We start from the raw sequence: 24,617 nt of genomic DNA, 5'->3' as shown, positions 1-24,617 counted from the left end.
TGAGGAGGAATTTCTTTTTTCAGAGGGTCGTGAATTTGTAGAATTCATTCCTGCAGATGTGCTGTTGGAGTTGGTTCATTAAGTTATATTCAAGGTTGAGGCTGACTTTTAAAGTCAGTAAGGGAATCAAGACTCATGCAGGAAAATGAAGTTAAGAATGATCAGATCAGTCGTGGTCTCATTAAATAGTGCAGCAGGCCCAAAAGCTGAATGGCCAATTTCTGCTCTGATGTCCTGTGGTCCTAGGTAACTGCATTTAATTTAAATAATTCAAATTTATTGTAAATTTAAAAAGAAATAACACACTGCAGTTGTAACAGTGATAATGGGAACTGCAGATGCTGGAGAATCCAAGATAACAAAGTGTGGAGCTGGATGAACACAGCAGGCCAAGCAGCAGCATCTCAGGAGCTCCTGAGATGCTGCTTGGCCTGCTGTGTTCATCCAGCTCCACACTTTGTTATCTAACACACTGCAGTTCCTTGGAATCTCTGACCTTGTTTTTCTAATGATAGATAAGCTGTCAAGAAAATGTTTGTCCTCCCACTGCCCTTTGGTTGAAAGCAACTCCCCTCAACTGCCCTCTTAGCCTTCCATTTCTTACCTCAAACCTATGTCTTCTAGTTATTGACTTCCCGTACTAATGGAAAAATGTACATTCCTATCTATCCTATTTATACCCCTTAATCTTACAGACCTCTATCACGTACTTCGCTGCTCTGAGAAAAACACCCACAGCTTATCTAATCTTGCCTCATATCAGACACTCTAGCCAAGCATCCTGGAAAATCCCCCCCGTACCCCAATTCATGCAATCACATCATTACTGTAATGTGGTGACCAGAACTGCATAAGTATTCTAGTTGTGATCTAACCAGTGTTTTATACTATTCCAGTGAATTCTTTGCTCTTGTATTCTGTGCCTCAGTACCTTCAAAGTTCCTCTGACCTTTAGTACTTTCCAGGTTCCTATCATTCATAGTGTAATCACTTTCCATTAGTTATCCCAAGGTCCATTCCAGGTTGGATTCTATTTGTCACTACTATGCCCACTTGACCTAGGACCACAAGATGCAGAAGCAGAAATAGGCCATTCAGCTTTTGAGTCTGTGGTACCATTTAATGAGACCACGGCCAGTCTGATAATCCTTAACTTCACACTGATATCCTCCTGCAGTTTACAGTTATCCTCCTCACTATTTATCACCCCCTACAGTTTTCATATCATTACTTATTTCTACTTCCAACCATATGTCTTCATTACATGATCCTTCTAAGGAAATGTTCCCACTCTAACAGAATGGATTCCTTGATCAATATTGCGATCTCTGCACATATCCCCCCGAGGGTCCTGGTCAAAGCCGTGACATCAGACACCTACATGAGTATGTAGGCCCTCAGCTCATTTTATTCCTCAGGCTCCTTGCATTAAAATATATTCCATTTACCCTTGTTAAACACACTTCTGTTTCTTCTAGCTTATGTTTCCTCTATTTTCTGGACTTACTTGTGTTTTAAGTTTAATTCCATCTCTGCCCACTGAGCTACTGGTCAGGGTCCTAGCCCCCTTCCAAATCTCATTTAAAACCTGCCCGAGCAGCATTAGCAAACCACAGAGAGGAGGTTGGTCCCATTCCTCTTCAGATGGGACTTGAACTTGTATTGTCCCGACTTCCACTAGAAACAGTCCCGATACCTCAAATCTGAAGCCTTCCTTCCCACACCAACTCTCTAGTCATGTATTCATCTGCTTTTTCATTCTATTCCTATACTCACTATTGTATGACACTAGGATTAATGCAGAGTTTACTACCTTTGAAGTCTTACTTTTCAGTTTTCTATACAATTCCGTAAAATCTGTTTGTGGGACTTCTTTCTTTCTTCTTGTGACATGGATCCTAATATGGACCATGATCTAATTGTAGACTCTCCTCCTTCAGAATGCTCTGCAGCCATCCATCCTGACCCTGGTACCTGGGAGATAACCTAACAATCCAAAATCATGACTATAGCCACAAAAGCATCTATCTACTCCCCTCACTCAATCCCTACCAGTATTGCCCTTCTACACTTCTGAGCAGCTGGGCCACCCAATGTGCCATGGTCTTAGCTCTGACTGGTCTCCACAGAAGAACAGCCATTTACACTGTTTCTCAAGGCTGAAAAATGGTTTGAAAGCGTGATGCGCTCTGGGGATTCCCTTCTACCTGTCTTCTGTCTGGCCATCATGCATTCCCTTTTTGTCTGGACTCCTTAAGCTGTGGGTGACCATGTCCTGACCCATACTATCCACATATCTCTCAGCTTCCTGCATACACTGCAATGTCCTCAGCTGCTACTCAACCTCCAACGCCTAGAGCTCAAGTTGCTCCAGCCAGAGGCACCTCCTGCTCACATAGTCTTCCAGACCACTAGCAACGTCTACAGTTACCCCAAATGTGTAAATCACAGGCTTAATCCCTGCAGATACATCTTACAAAGTGGAACACGCATTCTTGCTTTTATTTTACCTTTACTATTCGGTAAGCGTAGTCTAGAGAAGTGTTATTCTTGTTTATGTCAGCAGTAACCAGAGCCTCTTAACTATATCAAGCAAGGAAATTTAAGTTTGAAGTTCTAAACTTGTAAACAGCATATCTAAATCTCTTTGTACATTAGAATGAGTATGTAATTCCTTTCTGTGGCAAAGCATGTTATGCTCTGCCATTCACTTCAGCAAAGTGGTTATTGTCCAACCTTCTGCCTCACTCACCTGGTGACAATTTTAAGTTGGTAATCTCTTGTTACAGACAATGGGAAACCATTTTTTCCTACTTCACCCAGTTAAAAATAAGCCTCTGTTAGTCTTCTCTATCACAGTGGAAAACATTATTCTTGGTGTGATCAGACATAGGGTAAATTACAACAAATAAAGCAGCTTATAAACAACACAAATAAATGAAATGAAAAATGGCAAGGATACCTGTAGCAAAGCGCCAAGATAATGGTTTTGGAGGAGTACGGGTGGGAGGCCTATCATCTACATTAAAGCAAAAGACAAATTACATTCACTCTTCAATCTGCATGTGTTAATCACATAAACAATGCAAATAAATTCAGGGACAGTTCCTCCACTCACCTGCTATGACCATCTGGTTCATTTTTAGATGAACTGAAATAGATAAAGAAATGTCTATTGTGATACTATAATCAGCCATGCAATGGAATCTGAGTGGCACTATTACATAATGCACTGACCAACTAAATTTGCACATTAGTCATTTCAAAATATTTAGAACAATTAATACATCAGCATTTGGATAGAATCAGATCATCTTGACAGGTAGTCAAGTTTCAAAGTAAAAGATGGTGACTCCTAGAGTGTTGCACTGGACTTGAAGAGGACAGCAAATTTCAATATTACTCACTATTCTCTAAAATTCTAGAGGTAACTCAATCTTCACTCACAAAACACCTTGGTGATTTGAGCTGACATACAGCAACACAATATTTTCGTGTCAATTGCCATTCAGATTATTTTGTTGATCCCCAAAATAGTTTGTCTGTTCTTTGAAAAGGTAAAAATTGTCATATAGATACATGAGCTGATTACACATTGTGCAAAGAATCCTCAAACTACAGACACACAGAAAGGTTTTGTTTGAATTATAAAAACACTCACTGAATGCTAAAATAACTGGATAACATTAAATACCTCAGTTACAGAAACACATGAGGCTATAAGCAATATCTTGCAGTTATTGCAAGAATTGTACAGCGGCTGGTATCCCATCACCAACTTGCCCCTTATTTACTTGTGCACAGTACACTAGCTCTGATCAGTCAATTCCCTAAGCTAAGGGGATTCTAAATCCCTAGTTTATATTTTTTGTCTCTAAAGTGAGGAGACTCTGAATCTCCTGTTTATAGTTTTTCTTATCTTCCCAGCACCCTTGCTGTCCATGTGCAGGCATGAGGCACAGTAAAAAAACACCAGGTGTGCAAATAACTTTATTAACATACCACCACCAGAAAAAGCAGCCACGTGACAAAACCATCAGTATCAAGCAGAGCCCCTAGGGACATTGCCTATGTGGGGGAAAAAAGGTGAGGGGGAGGCTAGAGATCAAACCAAAGTGGAGTCTGTGGGGGAAGCAAAGCACTCCACACCCCTCGGTGCCCACCTCTCCCAAAAGGCATCAAGAGCACCAGTGCACACCACGTGCTTCTTCTCCAGGGATCCCCGGGATGCCCTGTTTATATTGGTCAGCCAGGGTTTCCTGATTGACCCAGGTTAAAAATCCCAGTCAGAGATCTCATAGTCAACAAGATCCACCTGGTTCCAATGGTTAACTACAGTTATCATCAGTTATTTTTGCAATTAAAGAAGCAGAGAATTAAAGAATTAAAATTTGATGCAATGATAACATTGAAACATACAATCATTGTGAACAAAGCCTCACACAAAAGGAAAGCTTCATTTCCAAAGGAAAAAAGATAGAACTAGATCACAGTTCCTACATTCATCATTCATGTAACTTGGCTCAGGTTCCATGTTCGCTGGACTTCTGCTGCTCATTTCGGCTGCAAAAGTGAAAGTGATATTATCAAACACTTTACATGGTAAGATGACAGCTTTCGTCTGCGACAAATATTTTTGTTAACTCCAACTGCCTTAGACCTGAATATTATATGTGAAACAGATGAAACAGAAACACTGGTTTCTCTGCAAGGCATAATATCCATAAAGACTGCAAACTTTAACTGATTCAACCTCTCCTTTGAGCTCCATCCATTGTCCTCATCTTCATCCTCACCATCTACAATGCTGCCCACCACCTCTTACCCTACCAGTGAGGAGGAGATGTTAGATACAACCTCACCTGTGCCATTTGGGTAAAAATAAACATAATCAGTAAAAACTAGAAACTGGACCAGGGACTACATTTGTTTTTATGTTGAATGTGCCTTTTACTTTACTACCTCAAGTCTGGACTTTGTAAGATAATGGGATTTTGTGCTGTTGGTAATGTATTGTAGCTGGTTTTCAATGATTGTTATGAATGTTTCATTTTAAGAACACAAGATATCATAAGGTCAGTCAATCAAATCAATCTTGTTCAGCTACAGTTCATACATGACGCATCTTTGTTCCAAAAAGTTCAGACTCAAAATCCTTTAGGCGCATTTTCTCCCCCTCGACAGATACTGTAACTATCCCTGTAATCTTCAATTTATTTCATAATTAACTACTTTACTGAATAGTCAGTTAACTGAAGTGACATTGACAAAGCAAAATATGAAAGATACCTGGTCTTAGAGGCAGCTTTTGAGGAGATTTAGATGGAGATTTCATTATTCCTTGGATGCCTGGATGCTCAGATGGTAGGACTGGGGGGCATTGAATTGGGGTTACTCTTGACATAGGCACCAACTTCTTGTTTGTTTTATCGTTTGGATTTTTGGACACATCTGAAATAAGGACAAAAGCAAAATAACTGAGGTCACATATTTGAAATAACTGTATATAACATTGTTTCCACGGAAACGACAATCAGAGTGGACGTTGAGATTAATTTAGGCTTTGGTTTAAATTCAGCGCGTAAGGTATAAAAATAAGAATGATGAGTACTCTAACCTGTTGTACCTGGTTACCAAACAAACAGTTTCAATGTTACCAAATATTGATATCTATAAAAATGACTGAGGCTGTTGAATGCAGTGTGGTGGGCTCAAATAACATTAGAGAGCAATAGAGATTACTGGAAAGAGACAGGCAAATTTATGTAATGGGAGACACTAGCAGTAGAAGATTGAGAGTCCTGTTCTGTTGTCTGCCTCTAAGTTAGGAATGATCATACTTCAGACTCAAAATTCTTGATAATCTCCAAGTATAAGCCACCCAGGTTGACAGGGCTGTTAAGAAGGCATACAGTGTTTTAGTTTTTATTAATAGAGGGATCAAGTTCCAGAACCAAGAGGTTATGGTGAAGCTGTACAAAAGTCTGGTGTGGCTGCACTTGGAGTATTGTGTACAGTTCTGGTCACCGCATTATAAAAAGGATGTGGAAGCTTTGGAAAGGGTGCAGAGGAGATTTACTAGGATGTTGCCTGGTATGGAGGGAAGGTCTTACGAGGAAAGGCTGAGGGACTTGAGGCTGTTTTCATTAGAGAGAAGAAGGTTGAGAGGTGACTTAATTGAAACATATAAAATAATCAGAGGGTTAGATCGGGTGGATAAGGAGAGCCTTTTTCCTAGGATGGTGGTGGCGAGCACGAGGGGGCATAGCTTTAAACTGAGGGGTGAAAGATACAGGACAGAGGTCACAGGTAGTTGCTTTACTCAGGGAGTAGTAAGGGAATGGAACGCTTTGCCTGCAACGGTAGTAGATTCGCCAACTTTGGGTACATTCAAGTCGTCATTGGATAAGCATATGGACATACATGAAATAGTGTAGGTTAGATGGGCTTGAGATCGGTATGACAGGTCGGCACAACATCGAGGGCCGAAGGGCCTGTACTGTGCTGTAATGTTCTATGTTCTATGTTCTATATTTTTTAATCTGTTCTCCATGCGGTGGTTTCATACATTATTACTCAGCACTTGACTGCAGTGTAGAAATGAAATGTGGCACCCCAGATATATATTTTCAAAGCAATGAAGTCCTATTTATTTTCAAGTAATATAATAATACATCTCTCTTTCTCCAAACTGCATCCCAAAACCAGCCCAGCTCGTCCCCGCCTCCCTAACCTGTTCTTCCTCTCACCTATCCCCTCCTCCCACATCAAGCCGCACCTCTATTTCCCACCTACTAACCTCATCCCACCCCCTTGACCTGTCCGTCCTCCCTGGACTGACCTATCCCCTCCCCACCTATACTCTCCTCTCCACCTATCTTCTCCTCTATCCATCTTCGGCCCACCTCCCCCTCTCTCTCTTTTTATTTCAGAACCCTCTCCCCATCCCCCTCTCTGATGAAGGGTCTAGGCCCAAAAAATCAGCATTTGTGCTCCTGAGATGCTGCTTGGGCTGCTGTGTTCATCCAGCTTCACACTCTGTTGTCTTGGATTCTCCAGCATCTGCAGTTTCCATTATCTCTGATGTCATCAGTTATATTCCTTTTTGTGTAGAGAAGTTTATTAACTTGTTCAGCTTCTGATTTAGTATCTCATTTAGCAGCTTTCTAAATCTTAAAAACATCCAAAACATCCAATATCGAGTTCTATTTGGTCCATTTGTGAAATTAATTCTTCCTGGCATTATTATTTCTGAGGCTGTATCTTTCTGAAATGATTAATTTCCCTTGCTTTAAAGACAAATAATTTTGAAGTATAACACAGATGCTGCTGTGCACTGCTGTTCTGCAGGATTGTGCATATTTTGAATTCAAAATATGGGACTCCAATCAATGTTCTCTCTAAGATGTGCAGCTGCATGCACACTACTGCTCCAATGTTTCACGCATGGCGATTACAGTTGGCATGTCAATCGTGACATTGACTTCCAGTTCCAGAAGTTGCTGCAATGTTCAAATCTTAGAGACCTGCGCAGCCAGTTAGAAAAATAGAGGAATGCTGACTCCAAACATATGTGAGTAAAATGGAGGATTCCGACCGTTTCATAAAATTGCAGTATCTTTTACAATGCAGAAGCCTTCACACTGTCGAAATGAGCATGATGGCTTACTGTCTTTCTTCCACCTTCTCACCATAGCCCCGTACATTGTTTCGATTTAAATAATCATCTCATGCCTCTTAGGTGCCTCAAATGAATCTGTGAACTGAAGAAAATTCCAGGCAGTTCATTTCCAGGCTATAACTACTCACTGTGTGACAAAGTTTTTTCCTCTCATTGCATTAACTCCTTTCACGAATTGCGTTAAAATTGTGCCCTCTTGTTCTCAATCCAAAAGAGCAAGAATTGTTCCTCCCTATCTGCTCTCACCGGGCCACTCATGACTTTGAAAACTACCAATAAATCTCCCCCACCTATCCATTCCCCAAAGAAAACAGTGCCAAATTCTACAACCTAGTTTCATAACTTAAGTTTCACATTCCTCGAGACATTCTCATAAACCTCTCCCACACCTCCAATGCATTCACATCCTTCTTGAAGGGTAGCACCTAGAACTGTATACAATAGTCCAGGTCAGGTATGACTGTTGCCTTACCCAGTTCAGCATAACCTCTATGCTCATGTATTCCATGCCATATTAATAAAGTAGAAACACTGCATGGTCTATTAACTGCTACAGTGTTTTACTAGTTACAATGAATTATGCACAAATTCACAATGTCTCTCTGCTCCTGAACATCTTTTAGAGGAGTTTAATACTATTTTCATCTGTTCCTCTCAGTTCTTTCAAAATGAATTACCACACAGTTCTCCACATTGAATTTCATTTTGCCAGTATCTGCCCACTCCACCAACATTTCCTTTCAAATTTTAAGACCATCAGAAATAAGAGCAGAATTAGGCCAATTTTGCCTATCAAAACTGCTCCACCATTTGATCATGGCTGATATGTTTCTCAATTTCATTCCTCTGCCTTCTCCCTGTAATCCTTGATGCCCTTACTAATCAAGAACTTATCTATCTCTGTCTTAATTACGTTCAATGACCTGGCCTCAATAGCCCTCTGCTACGAGTTCCACAGATTCAGGGCCTTCAAGCTGGTAAAATTCCTCTTTATCTCAGTTCTAAGGTGTTGTCCCTTCACTCTGAGGCTGCACCCTCAAGTCCTAGTCTCTCCTATAAATGGAAACATCTTCTCCACATCCAGGCATCTAGGTATTCTGTAATTTTCAAACAGATCCCACTGCCCCCCTCATCCTTCTAAACTCCATTAAATACAGACCCAGAGTCCTCAGCCGCTCCTCACATGACAAGCCCTTCATCCCCAAGATCATTCTTGTAAACCCTCTCATGACAGCACATCCTTCCTTAGATACGGAGTCTAAAACTGCTACAAGTATCTAAATGCAGTCCGATCAGAGTCTTATACAGCCTCAGTAGCACATCTCCGGTCTTCCATTTAGCTTTCTTGAAATGAATGCTAACATTGAATTTGCCTTCCTAACTGCCAACTGAAATGCATCTTAACCTTAAGAGAAACCTGACTTAGGCCTCTCAAGTCCCTTTGAGCTTCAGATTTCCAAAGCCTTTCACAATTTAGAAAATAGTCTATTCTTCTATTCTTCCTACTAAAGTGCACAAACTCTCACTTTTGCACTCTGTATTCCATTTGCCACTTCTTTTCCTAGCCCATCCAAGTCCTTCTGCAGTCTCCCTAATTCCTCAACACTACCTGTTCCTTCACCTACCTTTGTGTCATCTACAAACTTAGAAACGAGATCATTAATGTATAATGTGAATCGTTGGGTCCTAACACTGACCCCTGTGGAACACCACTAGTGATTGGATGCTATTCTGAAACATACTATCCTCTCGGTGCTCCTTTGATGATCTTAGCTGAGTGTCCTGGGAGTTCGAAGTGTTTACTTTGAAACAATGACAGTGTTTAAAGCAGGCCAGATGCCGGTTTCTCCAGGTAGGAATAATGGAATAGGAGCCCAGTTATATTTTGTTGGTTTTCAGAACTGGGACTATGATTAATATGGCAGGGGCATTTGTATTGTGCCGCTAGAAGTGAAATTCTATACTGAACTCTACATTGTTCATAATGCTTCGTGCTTTACATTATCTGCAAACTTTGAAATTGCCACTGTACTCCAAGGTCTAGGTCATTGATATACATTTTTTAGATTAGATTCCCTACAGTGTGGAAACAGGCCCTTTGGCCCAACAAGTCCACACTGCCCCTTGGACCATCCTACCCAGACCCATCCCCCTATAACCCACACATCTGAGAACACTACGGGAAATTTAGCAAGGCTGATCCACCTAGCCTGCACATCTTTGGACTGTGGGAGGAAACCCACGCATACACGGGGAAAATGTGCAAACTCCACACAGACAGTTACCCGAGGCTGGAATCGAACCCGGGTCCCTGGCGCTGTGAGGCTGTAGTGGTAACCACTGAGCCGTCGTGCCGTCCAAATATAATTAGGAAAAGCAAGGGTCTCAATTTCAACTCCTGTGGGACTTCAATACAAATGCTTCCTTGGTAAAGGCAGGTGCGAAGTGTTTATTTAATACTTCAATAATACCTTTTGTTTCGATATATAAATTCCCTTTTCAGTCCCTATTTGGCCTAGTGCATCCTTTTGCCACCCAGGGAGTTCTGAAATTGTTTGCCCTACCACTCCCTTTTGAGGGGGTATACCATTATCATTTAGCTACAGTCTCACTGGCCAAGCTTTGGCTTCAGTCTATCCAGCTCAGCTCCCTTTTGTCAGATCTACCTCAATTAATTGTTCTTATTCTGGATTGTTCATTGGTCTTTCCTACCATCATCCTAAACTTTATGATACAATGATCACTGATGCCTAAATAATCTCAATTGACACCTGGCCTACTCAGCCAACATCATTCACAAGCACCAAGTCTAGCAGAGTCTTCTTTCTCATTGGACTCGTTCAGCTGTAGAAAATTCTCCTTAACACAATCTAGGAAAGTTGGTTCTCCAGATACTACCGCCGTTCCAGCTCATGTTTGCATAATTAAGGTCTTTAATTATAACTGTCTATGATGTTTGAACCCCTTTAATTTCTTCACAGATGTGTTTTCTTTTGGCATTGTTCCCATGACTTGGCAATCCATAGACTACCATGAGCAACGTATTTGCACCTTAGTCAAATTGAATCTAACCAAACTGATTACGTTCATGAAACCACTGGGACATTCTCTTTTTCCAGCACTGTAATGCTCTCCTTACTGTTAAGCTATTTGCCATAAAATAGATATTAGGAAGTAGAAAGTAAAATTTCTCAACATTATTCACTAATCAGTGCTTTCCTCTGTGCCTATAAATTGGATACTTAGGGTAACAGGAAGAACCAATTCCTATAAGATCTAAAATATCTTTTTAAAGGAAAGAATTGCCTCCTTCCTCTCCTCTTGTAAATCCCTCAACTGACTAAATTCACAACACACCATTCAAGCAGCACTTATCAATAAGACATTGCCCTTTTAGGTTTCTAAAATGCTTTTTCATCGCTTTAATTTTGACTTTGCCAAATTCCCAGTGCTGCCACCTTGTTTTGACTTGGTTTTGTAGCTCTTGACTGTAGCTGTGTCTCATGGTATCCTTTTACTATGGCGGTGATGCTCCATATGAGCTGTAAGTACTTCACCACTTTTTGTTTTCCAATGCTATAAATCTGTGCTGTTCTGTTAAAGGTTATACTCATGCACCAGGAATTTTCACTTTCCTGGCAGAGCCTTTGATGTCTGTTTGCTCACCAACTGAACCCCAATGTGGGACTGCCCCAAGAGGTCACTAGCACCCAGTGCAATCTATAACTGTCTGGAATGACTAACCCTCCAGCTAGATGGACTCCGAGGGGCTTTATCAAATCTGCACGACTTGCCACTGTGTTGTGTAAGCAATCCATACTGCTGTTCATCAAGTTGTAAGAGCACTCTGTACTACTACTCATGACCACCACCTTCATTCAGGGTTTGTTTGGTCCAGCGTCATACAGGAAAACCATAGCCTAATGAAAAGAGGCTCTTGTAAACAACACACAGTTTGTTGTAAGGTAGTAACTATATACAGGTTATATGAAATGTGATCGACATTATTACAGAGATTATGAGGGAGCATTTGACAGGCCTTACTCTTTCAGGAACCTGAGGTGTTCTCCTTTAAGCCCATATGGCAACATCATAGTCAACATTCCCTCTAAGTTCTCTGGCTATTGCAAGGATCTCCAAGGTGCAGGTGCTGCAGCAGCTGGAGAAATTGAAAGAGAATGTATCGGCATCCAAAGATGCTCAGAGTAGCTGCACAGCCTCACAGCTTAGAGGGAACATTGAATGGTGGTGCTGAAGGCACTCCGCTGCATAAGTTCTTTCAGGCCCTTACATAACAGTTCAGAGGTCATGAAATATGTTATGCAAGTGCAAGTTCTTTCTACTTACTTTTCTTTAAACATGCTCCATTCCGTGTTTAAATTAGGATGTTCTTACTCAGACTAAATGAGAGTTTGCACATACACAGGTTGATGTACAATGTGGATGGATAAACATACCAATTTTGTCGGCATACACATCAGATTCTATATACGGTTTCAAAGCCCCACTGGTCTCTTTTATAAAGTGATCAATAACTTCCTGAAGGCTCTTACATGTGACCTATGGAAAGGGAAGAAAACAAATTGCTGTTTATTAAGTCAAGAAAATCTCTGCAATTCCTTACTTTCCTCAGTTTTACCTACCGCCTATGTTTTACAGGCTGTTAAAACTCAACTAGTGATGCCACATCTTCTCTCCTCATAAAAGGACCTTGTACTTTGAACCTTCACTTTCAACTGGTTATTCTAAATGAAATAAAGATTTAATTGAGGATACTGCATAAACAGGCTAAAGCCTATTTACCACACGGAATAGAAAGGAAGTTTAGAATAACAGTGCAGGAAATTTGGTTTAACTGACTATAGCCAAAGTACAGGGGCCTATACCAACAAGCTTGCAACTTCTTGCTAAATCTGACTTTGCAGTTTGAGCACAGGCTCAAACATTCAGTTTGACTGACAGCTACTGTTGTTTGAAATGCTTTGTGTTCCTTAAGAGTAGTGATGGTGGTGTTACAATAAGACAACAATACAAGAGACTTGAATGCTTGTATCCTAGCCAAAAGGTTTGTGGCTGTCTGATTTTATCAGGGCTCTGAGTACTCCCTTACATAGTGCCATGGCCAGAATTAGTGGAACAGTGGGAACTACTCCATGCATTTTCTTTTCTTTCACCCTTAATTTGTTCTTTCTTCAATGAAATAAAGATAATAAGGCAAAAATTGTTATTATTTAGGAAAATCAGTGAAGCACTGAGTTCAGTGGTATAACATTAACTAAGGCCAGCGCGATCGTGGACCAAAAATATAATTGTTTTAATAATAATAATAACAACAATAACAATAAACAATAGTAATCAAACCATTTAAAAATGTTTAATGGATACAAATGTTGGAGCAAACTAGTATAGAGTATAATATAAAGATGTCAGCACATGTGCTAATGTAATTCGAGAAAGGGAAAATGCCACCTTGATCTGATCTAGTTTACGTATGATTTTATATCCACACTCTGTAGTTCAGTCTCAATAAACTCAAGGCAAGGCAATTAGTAATAAGCATGGGATGTACTAAAATCCTAGTAGCCAGAGGAGGCACCAACATCACATTGGATATTAGGTGCACTTAATTCCTCTTGGCTTGAGAAGATGTATTAATGTTCCATTGACCAGAGGATACAATAAAACCTTATAGATATGGGACATATTGAAATTATACAAAGGTATATAAATCGACTAAACTCCAATTGGGCATAGGGTGTAATTTCAGTGGAAGATTCATGGAAATCCAAATAAATGTAGATATAGTGTGCTTTCAGCATTCAATCAGGAGAACTTGCTTAGCAGAATGTTGTGTTCAGCATTGGCATTCCTGATGCCATTTCACCGTCACCTCACCACCACGCACCACCCCCTCCCTGGTCCTGAAAGGTCAGATTTAACCTGGTGTGCAGTCTTCTCCCCATTAGCAAGTCTGCTGGAGCTACTCCCATTGTTGCGTGGGATGTTGTCCTATAACCAAATAGGAACTGGCCCAGTTCGGTATCTTGTGAGCCTGCTGTTTTTTTCTTTAAGGCTGCTCTTTCTGCCAAACTATTGGATGATGGATAGTATTGCAGCTGTCCTTAGGTGATTAATACCATTTGACTTAAGGAAATACTCAAATTCCCTGGTGGTAAACAATAGCCCACACTTCTAGGTATTTATCCAGCTGTGAAAAGCAGTTTACTATGTGTTTAAAATCCCCACAAAGGCAACCTGATCCATCATGCTTCACAACTGGTGAGACCGGTGCTGCCCATTCCACAAACTTGACTGATTTAATGATTCCTTTACTTTCAGCCTTCTGATTTCTGCCTCTACTTTTGCCTGTAAGGCCCGTCCAGTGCCATTTGCCTTACAGAATCATGGGATTGCTTCCTGGTCAACGTGCAGGGTGGCTGTGGCTCCTTTGATAGTCCCTCGACCTTCCTGAAAATCTGCCAGGCATTTAATTAGGATGAGGTTGTTAACTTGCTCGCTAAGGTGCCTTGTTTTTGTTCAAACATTTCATCACCATGCTAGGTGACATCATCAGTGGAGCCTTTAAATTTAATTAGAACTTCATTCAGGCAACCATTTTCTCATTGAATAATGTTGACCCAATCAAGGTGAATCGTTCTGAACCAATTTCACCCCATCAAGCTTGGGTGCAAGCCTTTTATTACAGTCTGGTAACTGAACAAGCTACTTCTCATAAGAGACTAGGACCAAAGTTGTACCCTTAATCTGTAAAGGTTTTCTGGTATAGGTTCTCAGGTCTAGCCGAGATCTTGTGCAAATTTGAAGGTTGGAATCCAGAGCAAATTTTGTTAAAGGCTTGTTCTGTGATCACTGAAACGACTGCGTCGGCATTGACCTCTATTAGAACTGAGTGACCACTGAACTGGACGTTTATTTTGAAAGGTTCTAATTTGGATGTTGCTAAACTATTTTACTGCTCCAAACCAGATGTAGGTGGATTTTCCAGGGTGTGCACTCTCCTGGATACCTGCCTTCGAGTTCTCTTACTTCATTTAGATCACGTGGAACTCTTTTGCTGCCTCTAGTCCGTAAATCGGCAACAACTGCTATGGCTTAATGGCAGGATCCTGAAGATAATTTTAATCGATTGTCCAACGATTAGCTTTCTTTTGCGGTTTTGCTGTAGGCTGATCTACAATCCCTCTGTTCAGGATATGTCCTGAGTGAGTCTATGTAATTGCATTTACTAAACTGGAGTCTCCCTGCAACCCATATGCTCCACTTGCTGCATTTTCCAATGATAAAGCAGCTGTAATGCCCAGTTTGAAGTCCAGTTGGGCTTTAGCGATTAGGCACTTTTGTGTGGTTGCATCATAAATTCCACATACCAAAAACAGTCTTTCAGCATGATATTAAGGCTTAAACCAAAGTCACATGTTTCTACCAGTCATCTTAACCTTGTTAAAAATCCCAATGCGGATTTCCCTGGTTCTTGAGTTGTCAAGTAAAACAGATATTGCCTCAGAATTGAAGGAGGCTTGGGTAGTAATATTCCTTTAACTAGATCCGTCACCTCTTGAAAGGTTTTAGAATTTGGTACATCAGAGAAAATTAGCCTCCGAATTACTGTAGGAACGGCGGAGCCACAAGCTGTCAGGAGAATTATTCGGTCCTTTTCTTCTGCTTCAATATCATTTGCCCAGAAAAATTAATGTAGTCTTTTCACATATTGGGCCAGTATTCGACGAGTCTAGCTTTCCAAATATCAGTATGATGCCCAAATTGCTTATCCCAACTCAAAGATGACAGTTGCGACTGCTTTTCTCTCATTGCCATTGAAATAACTCCACAGAGGCCAGTGTCCTATCACCAAGTCACTCTTTATGTAAACACGGAGAGTCCTTGACACTGATCCTGCTCTGTCAGAGCCAGCTGTCAGAGTGAACGGAACCTCTGACACTCCTGTTTATATCTGTCAGCCAGGACACCCTAATCGGGCCAAGTTAACAGCCCCAATCAGGAAACTCATATTCGATCACATCCACGTGGCTGACCCCATCACAATCACTGTACCACACTTCCTGTTCTTTCTTAGCAACCTTTCAACGTGAAACTGCAAAGATTAAATAGTCAACTGCAAAACATTCAAATACACTTAAGAACCAATTCAATATTTCTGAAATGTAACCACATTTTTTTTATGTTTAGCCATTGTCCACAAGTCACATTGATTTCATGCAAGTTTTATGTACATGATAAAACATGTAAATCTTAAACTATAAAATTCCAGAATAAATTCAGAAAGAAACCTACTGGATAGTTCACCCAGATGACAAATCCATTATCTTCACAGGTCACCTTGTAGTGTTTTATGACTCGCCTACTGAAAGATAAATCTGAACAATCATTAAATGTAAACTTAAAAAGTTCCTGTTCTTCATCCTGTGCTGATTGAGAATTGACTGAGATCAAATCAGGATAGTGTGTGACCTGATGCTGATAATGCTCTTATGCTTCTCGGTTGTGGAAATCATGGCTTTAGAAGCTGCTTGCTGTAGATAGTACCCAGACTCACTATAATACAATGATGGTGGATGAAGTACATGTTTACACCTGTGGCGGGAGGACTGATAATAAAAGTCAGAGACTGTCATTGTTTTTAACATGCATTTCAAGTTGATGTGTACACACAGCAAATGGATTTATATTTAAAAACCATCAGAAACATGTATGGTAATAAAATTAGATTACTTGACTCTTACAGCAGTTTTCACTGTGAACAGAGTCTACACAAGCATTGATTTTATGCTCCGAGGTTGGGTCACTGGACCCAAAACATTAACTGATTTCTCTTCACTGATGCTGCCAGACCTGCTGAGCTATTCCAGCAATTTGTGTCCTGTTTCTGATTTCTACGTCCGCAATTATTTTGGTTTTTAATTTTATGCTGATGTACTTGGAAGGAGCTTGAAGATTTTAAGATAGACTGGATGTAAGTTTGCTCGCTGAGCTGGAAGGTTTGTTTTCAGACGTTTCGTCACCATTCTAGGTAACATCATCAGTGAGCCTCCGGTGAAGCACTGGTGTTATGTCCCGCTTTCGATTTATGTGTTTAGGTTTCCTTGGGTTGGTGATGTCATTTCCTGTGTTGATGTCATTTCCTGTGTTGGTGATGTTCTTTTTCTCAGAGGGTGGTAGATGGGCTCCAAATCAATGTGTTTGCTGATGGAGTTCCGGTTAGAATGCCATGCTTCTAGGAATTCTCCTGCGTCTCTCTGTTTGGCTTGTCCTAGGATGAATGTGTTGCCTCAATCAAAGTGGTGTCCTTCCTCATCTGTATGTAAGGATACTAGTGATAGTGGGTCATGTCTTTTTGTGGCTAGTTGATGTTCATGTATCCTGGTGGCTAGCTTTCTGCCTGGTTGTCCAATGTAGTGTTTGTCACAGTTCTTGCAAGGTATTTTGTACAAACACTTCACCGGAGGCTCACTGATGATGTTACCTAGAACGGGGACAAAACGTCTGAAAACGAATCTTCCAGCTCAGCGAGCAAACTTACATCCAGAACCTCAACCTGAACTACAAATCTTCTCAAAACTCGCTTTAAGGTGGACTATTTTACACCATGCTAAACTTAACATTCCGTTGGTATTAACTGTCTCTTCCCATCTTGCTTTCATTTCCAGACTAAAACCGTCAGTCAACATTTTCTAACTGTCAACATATTAGGCGATAATAAAAGACTAGCTTTTATACAATGTCCTTTATCACCACATAATAAACACAAGATAATATATAGCCAATTAAGTGTTTTTTGAAGTGTGGTCCCTTGTTTTTTTCCTATTGTGGGTTCAGGCCTGTTTGAGAGATAGCATTGGATGGGTGATGTCAGGTTTGCTGGTCATTTAGCTGAAACAAAATGACTTCTTGCAAATAGGGAGAGAGGGGGAGGCGGACCGAAGATGGAGAGTAAAGAAGATAGGTGGAGAGAGTGTAGGTGGGGAGGTAGGGAGGGGATAGGTCGGTCCAGGGAAGATGGACAGGTCAAGGAGGTGGGATGAGGTTAGTAGGTAGCTGGGGGTGCGGCTTGGGGTGGGAGGAAGGGATGGGTGAGAGGACGAACCGGTTAGGGAGGCAGAGACAGGTTGGACTGGTTTTGGGATGCAGTAGGTGGGGGGGGGGGGGTGGGTGGGGAAAGAGCTGGGCTGGTTGTGTGGTGCAGTGGGGGGAGGGGACGAACTGGGCTGGTTTAGGGATGCAGTAGGGGAAGGGGAGATTTTGAAACTGGTGAAGCAACTCATATTCCGCCTGGGAACCCTGCAGCCATATGGTATCAATGTGGACTTCACCAGTTTGAAAATCTCCCCTTCCCCTAAAGCATCCCTAAACCAGCCCAGTTCGTCCCCTCCCCCCACTGCACCACACAACCAGCCCAGCTCTTCCCCCCCCCCCCCCCCACCCACTGCATCCCAAAACCAGTCCAACCTGTCTCTGCCTCCCTAACCGGTTCGTCCTCTCACCCATCCCTTCCTCCCACCCCAAGCCGCACCCCCAGCTACCTACTAACCTCATCCCACCTCCTTGACCTGTCCGTCTTCCCTGGACCGACTTATCCCCTCCCTACCTCCCCACCTACACTCTCTCCACCTATCTTCTTTACTCTCCATCTTCAGTCTGCCTCCCCCTCTCTCCCTATTTATTCCAGTTCCCTCTCCCCATCCCCCTCTCTGATGAAGGGTCTAGGCCCGAAACGTCAGCTTTTGCGCTCCTGAGATGCTGCTTGGCCTGCTGTGTTCATCCAGCCTCACATTTTATTATCTTGGAATTCTCCAGCATCTGCAGTTCCCATTATCTCTGACTTCTTGCAAATGCTGTTTTAAAATGACGTTTTGACCTTTTTATAAAAAAAATTATGAACCTTAAAAGCTTAAAGTAAGTTGGATCCCTCCAACTTTAAGGAGCTTCATTGGAAGATTCCAGGTGCAAGGGAAATGACCTTTGGAATTTTTTTTCCTGAGCAAATCCCTCAGAGTCAGCTGTATCGGGAAGCCTGCACGGTGCTAACACATAATTCCAGTCTACACAGTTTCAAGACCGGCCGTTGGAATATCTGGATCAAAGCATCTTGCAATACAAACTAAAAATCTCTTCATTTCATGTCTACGTTGGGTAATAACAAAGAAATACCTTGTGCCCATTGTGTTGAGAGGGTTTTATATACCTCTCTGAACATTGACAAAAGACACAGTTAGAATTTGGTAACAGCATGGATCATGTAGAGTAGAGCAGACATATGAAGAGAGATCTGAACAGAGATTTGGGGCAGCATGGTGGCTCAGTGGTTAGTACTGTTGCCTCACAACATCAGGGACCTGGGTTCAATCCATCCTTAGGCAACTGTGCATATGAAGTTTGCACATTCTCCCTGTATCTGCATGGGTTTCCTCTGGATGGTCTGGTTTCCTCCTACAGTCTAAAGATGTGCAAGTTTGATGGATTAGCCATGCTAAATTGCCCATAGTGTCCAGGGATACGCAAGCTAGGTGGATTAGCCATGGGAAATGCAAGTTATAGGGATAAGAAAGGCTGTGGAGGGTGCATCTGGGTGGGATTTTCTTTGGAGGGTTGGCGTGGACACATTGGGCCAATTGGCTTGCTTCCACACTGGAGGGATTCTGTGAGCCTATGAAGGGACTGAAGTAGCATATGTTTTGACAAGTTGTCAAGGTCACCCCAGATCACAAGGGATTTTCACTGTGATGGGTGAGGAGAGAACACTAAAATTTACAGATTGCTGTGAGGGATTCAGTGGGGATGGTGCTCACCATTGTAAGGGCACTCCTTTAAGCACAAGGTACCTGAACATGATGGGCCACTGTGCCAAACTTGTAGCCTACATGTACCTGTCCGCTTAAGGGCATTCAGCTAATTTTAAGACCCCTCCCCTGCCACCATGCTCCCAGGTCAGGGACTGGTTAAAATTCTCACCCAGTTTCTCTAGTCATTCCACAAAACTTAAGTATTTCACTCATGGTATAATTTTAGGAAATTTCCTCTGTACCCTCTCTCTAAGGCTTTGAAATCTGTTAGAATTCTTTGAGAAAGTTAGACAAAAACAGAGAGTCAATGGTAGTGATCTATTTGGATGTCCAGAAGGCCTTTGACAAGGTGCTACACAGGAGGCTGCTAAATAAGATAACAGCCCACAGTGTTAGAGGTGGGGTACTGGCATAGGTAGGGAAATGGCTAGCCAGCAGAAGCCAGAGCATGGAGATAAAGGGGCCTTTTCCAGGATTGCACCAGTGACTAGTGGAGTTCCACAAGGGTCGGTATTGGAGCTACAATTATTCACATTACACATTAACAGAATAAAAGAACAGTACCTAACTGGAACAGACCCTTTACTCACAAGCTGGCAAACTGGATGAAGAAACAGAATTTGTGGTTGCTGAGTTTGCAGATGACACAAGTATAGGTGGAGGGAGGAGTGGTGTTGTGGAAGCTGGGAGGCTACAGAATGACTCGGGCAGGCAAAGAGAATGCGCAAACAAGTAGCACATGGTTTACAATGTGGGGAAAAAGTCAGGTTATACATTTTGGTAGTAAGAATAGAGGCACAGACTATTTTCTAACTTGGGACAAGGAAATGTGAAGTACAAAGGGCCTTAGGAATCCTAGTTAAGCCTTCTTTTAAGGTGTACATGCAGGTTCAGTGGGCAGTCAGGAAGACAAATGCAATGTTAGCATTCATTTTGAGAGGGCTAGAATACAAGAACATGTACGACTGAGGCAATTTAAGTTTCTGGTCAGGCCACATTTGGAATACTGTGAGCAGTTTTGGGCCTTAAACGTAAGGGACGATGTGCCCACCTTGGACAGGGTCTAGAGGAGGTTTACGACAATGATCCCAGGCATGAAGGGCTTGTCATATGATGAGCTGATGAGGGCTCTGGGTCTGTACTTGGTGGAGTTTAGAAGAATGAGGGAGAATCTGATTGAAACTTACAGAATACTGAGAGGCTAGAACAGAGTGGATGTGGAGAAGATATAACGACTAGGAGGGGAAACTAAGCTGCAAAAACTAAGAAACTAAGGCTCAACCTCAGAATGAAGGGATGGCCCTTTAGAACTGAGATAATGAGGAATTTTTTTTGCCCAAAGGATAGTGAATCCGTGGAACTCACTGCCACAGAAGGCTGCAGAGGTCAAATCATTGAGTTCATTTAAGTCAGAAATAGATAGTTTCCTGATTGTTAAGGGAATCAAAATTTATGGGGAGAAGGCAGGACAATGGTGTTGAGAAACAGATCAACCATGATCAAACTGCAGAGCATTTTTCATGGGCTGAATGGCCTAATTCTACTCCTTTATCTTATGGTTTTTGTGGAATTCTTTCCTAGAATTTCCCATAATTGGACACAGTGCTCTAATAGCTGAAGCAATTGTGAAGATTTGTGAAGGGTCCGCGCTTCATGATTTTATTTATTAAAGCCATGCTGTCCATTTTTATAAGAACATGTCTAATCACTTTGAAAAATACAAAATACCCAACTATTGCTGCTCCTGCAGCTCACTTAAAATCGTATCCTCTACCCGCAACCTGTTCAGAGACATTATACATAACCCTGGAGCATGTTGGACATGAACCCAGATGTCCTAGGGCAGAGAAAGGAACAAAACAACTGTGATACAAGAGTACAGAATTAAATAGTTGGCGTGGAAACTGAGTGATGTGAGTCCAAACAAGGATTGAACCATCAACCTTTGTGTTATTCATACCATGCTCTCACCATCTAAGCATACCCTCTAGTTTATATTGCCTCCCCACACATTAAAATCTACCTGTACTTTGTGGTCAGAGTAGTGATCGAATAGTTTGTGTTCTCAGTGGAAGGCCGTAGTATCAAGTTACCATTCTCAGGGTGCCTTTCCAAGATTGCTTCAGCTTCATTCCGAGAAATTTTGTAGAAACACCTGCAGTAACAGTAAAGCTGAGCCTTCGGTACAAATTATTTACTTTGACAATGCACTGTCAACGTCTGCAATACTTCAGCATACATAGCACAGAGTGGATAAGAGCTGGACTATAAAGCAATAAGGCATAAGAGGCCATCCAGGTCTTGACTATGTCAGTTCTTTCTAAGAGCTGTCAAGTTGGCTTCATTCCCTGTCTGTTACCCGAAAGCAAGCTTTTTTTTTCCTTTTTCAAGTATGTATCCAATTTTCGTTTGTAATTTATTACTGAAAATTTCTTCCACCCACTATGCTTTCAAGTAGTGCATCATCCAGATCATTTCAGAGTTAGGTTTCAAAAATATTTTTGATAGACGTACTCATTTAGTGAACACTTCAATGTGTACATAGCTAATAATTCTTTACTGGAAAAGATACACTTATACTACATATAAATCAAGTACTTAAAATGTGTCCAAAATCAAAGCTCATCAATGTCTTTGAAATGAATTTGGTGAACTCAACCCAGTTCCAAATTAATTTGAGTCTGCACCATAATTTGATAATTCTCACTTGAAACCACTAGAATAGCTAATGTAGTAAAGGGAAATACAACCTTAGTGCAGTGGAGTATACTTCTATGGTTGGGCTTTTTTAGGGTGGGATCAAATGAATGTTTGTTACTATATTTGACACGAGCAGAAAATGTTAGCGATAAATTAACAAATCAGGCAGCATCTATGAGAAAAGGAAGAGACGTTCATTTAAGCTATTGCCCCTCATCAGGGCTCGAAATAAAGGTGCAGGCCTGAGACATAAACTTTGTCTTTGCTTCACACATATTGCCTGACTTGGTCACTTTTCTCAGCATTTTCACTTTTTATTTCAGATTGCCAGACTCTGCAGTGGGATTTATTTAACCTGGCATATTTGACACCAAGCCCTGGCAAAAAGGACTGAAATCTTCTGCTCCTAAAGGTAACTTCTTCACAGACAAAAGTATTCACCGTAAATAAACAAAATTTATTCAGGGGATGTGGGTTTTTCTATCTTGACCAGCATTTATTGCCTGTTTCTCATTTTCCTACAGAAAGTAGTGGTGAGCTGCCTTGAAGAACTGCTGCAGTCCATATGTTGTGGGCAGAGTTCAGGGCGTAGAGGCCACATCAAGGCCCAATAACTAGGGCTGGGGGCTCCAGGAGGCTCACCTTTGGGTGGGGCATGAGGGATGATATCCTGGTCTGTGCTAAGAACAGCACCGGGCCTGCAATCTCCGCTATTGTCCCTAGGTAATTGCACACCCATGGTTCTGTTTGGAAGGGAATGCTAGGATTTTAAGCCAACGACAGTGAGGGAACCTGATAGTTCCAAGTCAGGACGGTATGCGGCCTGGAGGGGAACTTGTAAGTGATGCTTCTGTGCATCTGCTATCCCTGTCCTTGTTGGTGGTAGAAGTTGTAGTTTTGGAGGCACTATCAAAGGAGCATAGCTCAGTTGCTACATACGCTGGCATTGAGGTCAGCACATCATCATAGAATTCCGAATCAGGCTTCTCCACTAAAAATCTCTGCAATTCTGGTCTCACTGGAGCACTTGACTGACGAAGTTTTTCTTGTTTCACCACCTCTTCCAGACAGAGCATCTGCCCCGGCAGCAGTGTTAAGTCACGGGGAATGTCCAGCTGGTAAAATTGTACAAAGATGAGCTTGTAAAACAAATGATTAACACAACAGGTTGAACGCACTTGTGATGCAAATTAGCATGCTTGCAGTTTTAAGTCTGATTATGTATATTTTTAAACTTTAAAAGAAAAAAAAACTTTAGCATTTGTCTTTGGAATAAGAACTGGCTGTGCTGGTTTTCCACATGCCCTAACTGCTTCCACTGCCTTGCCTGAGTGAGTCTATGCTGGGCATGTTTGTTCCATCACAAGGAAGAGTATTGCTGGTCCTAGGCCTGGAGTTGCAATGGGGCTTGAGAACTAGCACCAGGGGATTGAGGAGCACTTACTGGATGCTGCATATTTTCAGCAACATAAATTGTCTTTGATAAAATGATAAAACTTGCTAATAGAAAAGCCTTCTCTTTTTAGGGAAGTAATGCTTTGTTCATTCTGAAACAATGATGCTCAACATTCACTATTAGTTTGCTTTGTTCGTCAGTAGAGAACTGTGGACAAATAGATAGTCTCCATCACCAATCAGTTGACAATGAGAAGTCACAGATAGTCTCAGGAATTGCTTATTTGGGAGGTTTGAGTCATCAAGAATGAACAGCAACAATTAAACAACCTGTAAGATTCATACACACCTACGCTTCTTCAAATGTATTCAGGACTGTTGTTTTAATTTCACCTATTTAGATTTAGTGAGACTTAAAAATATTTAACACGTGAATTGAGGAAACCTGGGAAATGAATGTCCCAAGATATGCATACAACAGTTTACAATGTTTTTCATATAATTGGGGAATTAGTTGAATTGGGTGTGTGAACATGACTGAAAAGTGAAGAGGATCACATTCAATTAGTTAATGTTCAGCACAGGGGAGGTATAAACCTTCTGCTAAATCTGGATTGTATTCATAATCCTGCTCTGATGTGTCCAGATTATTCATTCTTTGAAAGGCAATGCAAACTGAGTGTGAATAGCACAAAAGGTGTATCTAACCTACACTGTTCACTCTAAGTAAACATATGCTGAGTTTTCTTTTAGGTGGCTTGTACTGAGGCAAGAACAGTCACCACTTTATATATGGGATATATAAAACTTAATCAATCGAGCACATAACTACCTCTTCTATCAGACAGACAGGGAACAGAGTGCCTCAACAACATGGTGATGCCGTAGACAGCCAAAACAAACTTTTCTCCACTTTCAGTTCATGCCATACTGGATTTCATAAAGCTTGGTTATAATACCTGATGCCAGAAGTCAAAAAAATCTGTTCCTGAGAACTGGCTTATGTTAATGAGAAAGATTTC

The 24,617-nt window shown here is 41.4% G+C and overlaps 1 protein-coding gene across 3 annotated transcripts in view; it reads right to left on the bottom strand.

Annotated features, from left to right (window-relative positions):
• LOC125450686 (signal-transducing adaptor protein 1-like) overlaps positions 1-24,617 on the bottom strand; it is a 57,430-nt gene that overhangs the window by 4,478 nt on the left and 28,335 nt on the right. Inside the window, exons 5-12 of one of the 3 annotated variants that reach the window (XM_059643556.1) lie at positions 23,140-23,315; positions 21,524-21,655; positions 15,995-16,064; positions 12,139-12,241; positions 5,290-5,451; positions 4,501-4,563; positions 3,119-3,151; positions 2,963-3,019 (exon numbers count right to left, since the gene is read on the bottom strand). In XM_059643556.1, the coding sequence (XP_059499539.1) occupies positions 2,963-3,019; positions 3,119-3,151; positions 4,501-4,563; positions 5,290-5,451; positions 12,139-12,241; positions 15,995-16,064; positions 21,524-21,655; positions 23,140-23,315 (796 nt within the window). The remainder of the gene's footprint in view (positions 1-2,962; positions 3,020-3,118; positions 3,152-4,500; positions 4,564-5,289; positions 5,452-12,138; positions 12,242-15,994; positions 16,065-21,523; positions 21,656-23,139; positions 23,316-24,617) is intronic. The other 2 variants (XM_059643560.1, XM_059643564.1) reach the window with 2 other exon arrangements.

The sequence above is a fragment of the Stegostoma tigrinum genome, chromosome 3 (assembly GCF_030684315.1).
Source record: "Stegostoma tigrinum isolate sSteTig4 chromosome 3, sSteTig4.hap1, whole genome shotgun sequence".
Taxonomy (NCBI): domain Eukaryota; kingdom Metazoa; phylum Chordata; class Chondrichthyes; order Orectolobiformes; family Stegostomatidae; genus Stegostoma; species Stegostoma tigrinum.
Note: the sequence above shows the minus strand (reverse complement) of the source record. Positions and strands in the feature narration are given on the sequence as shown.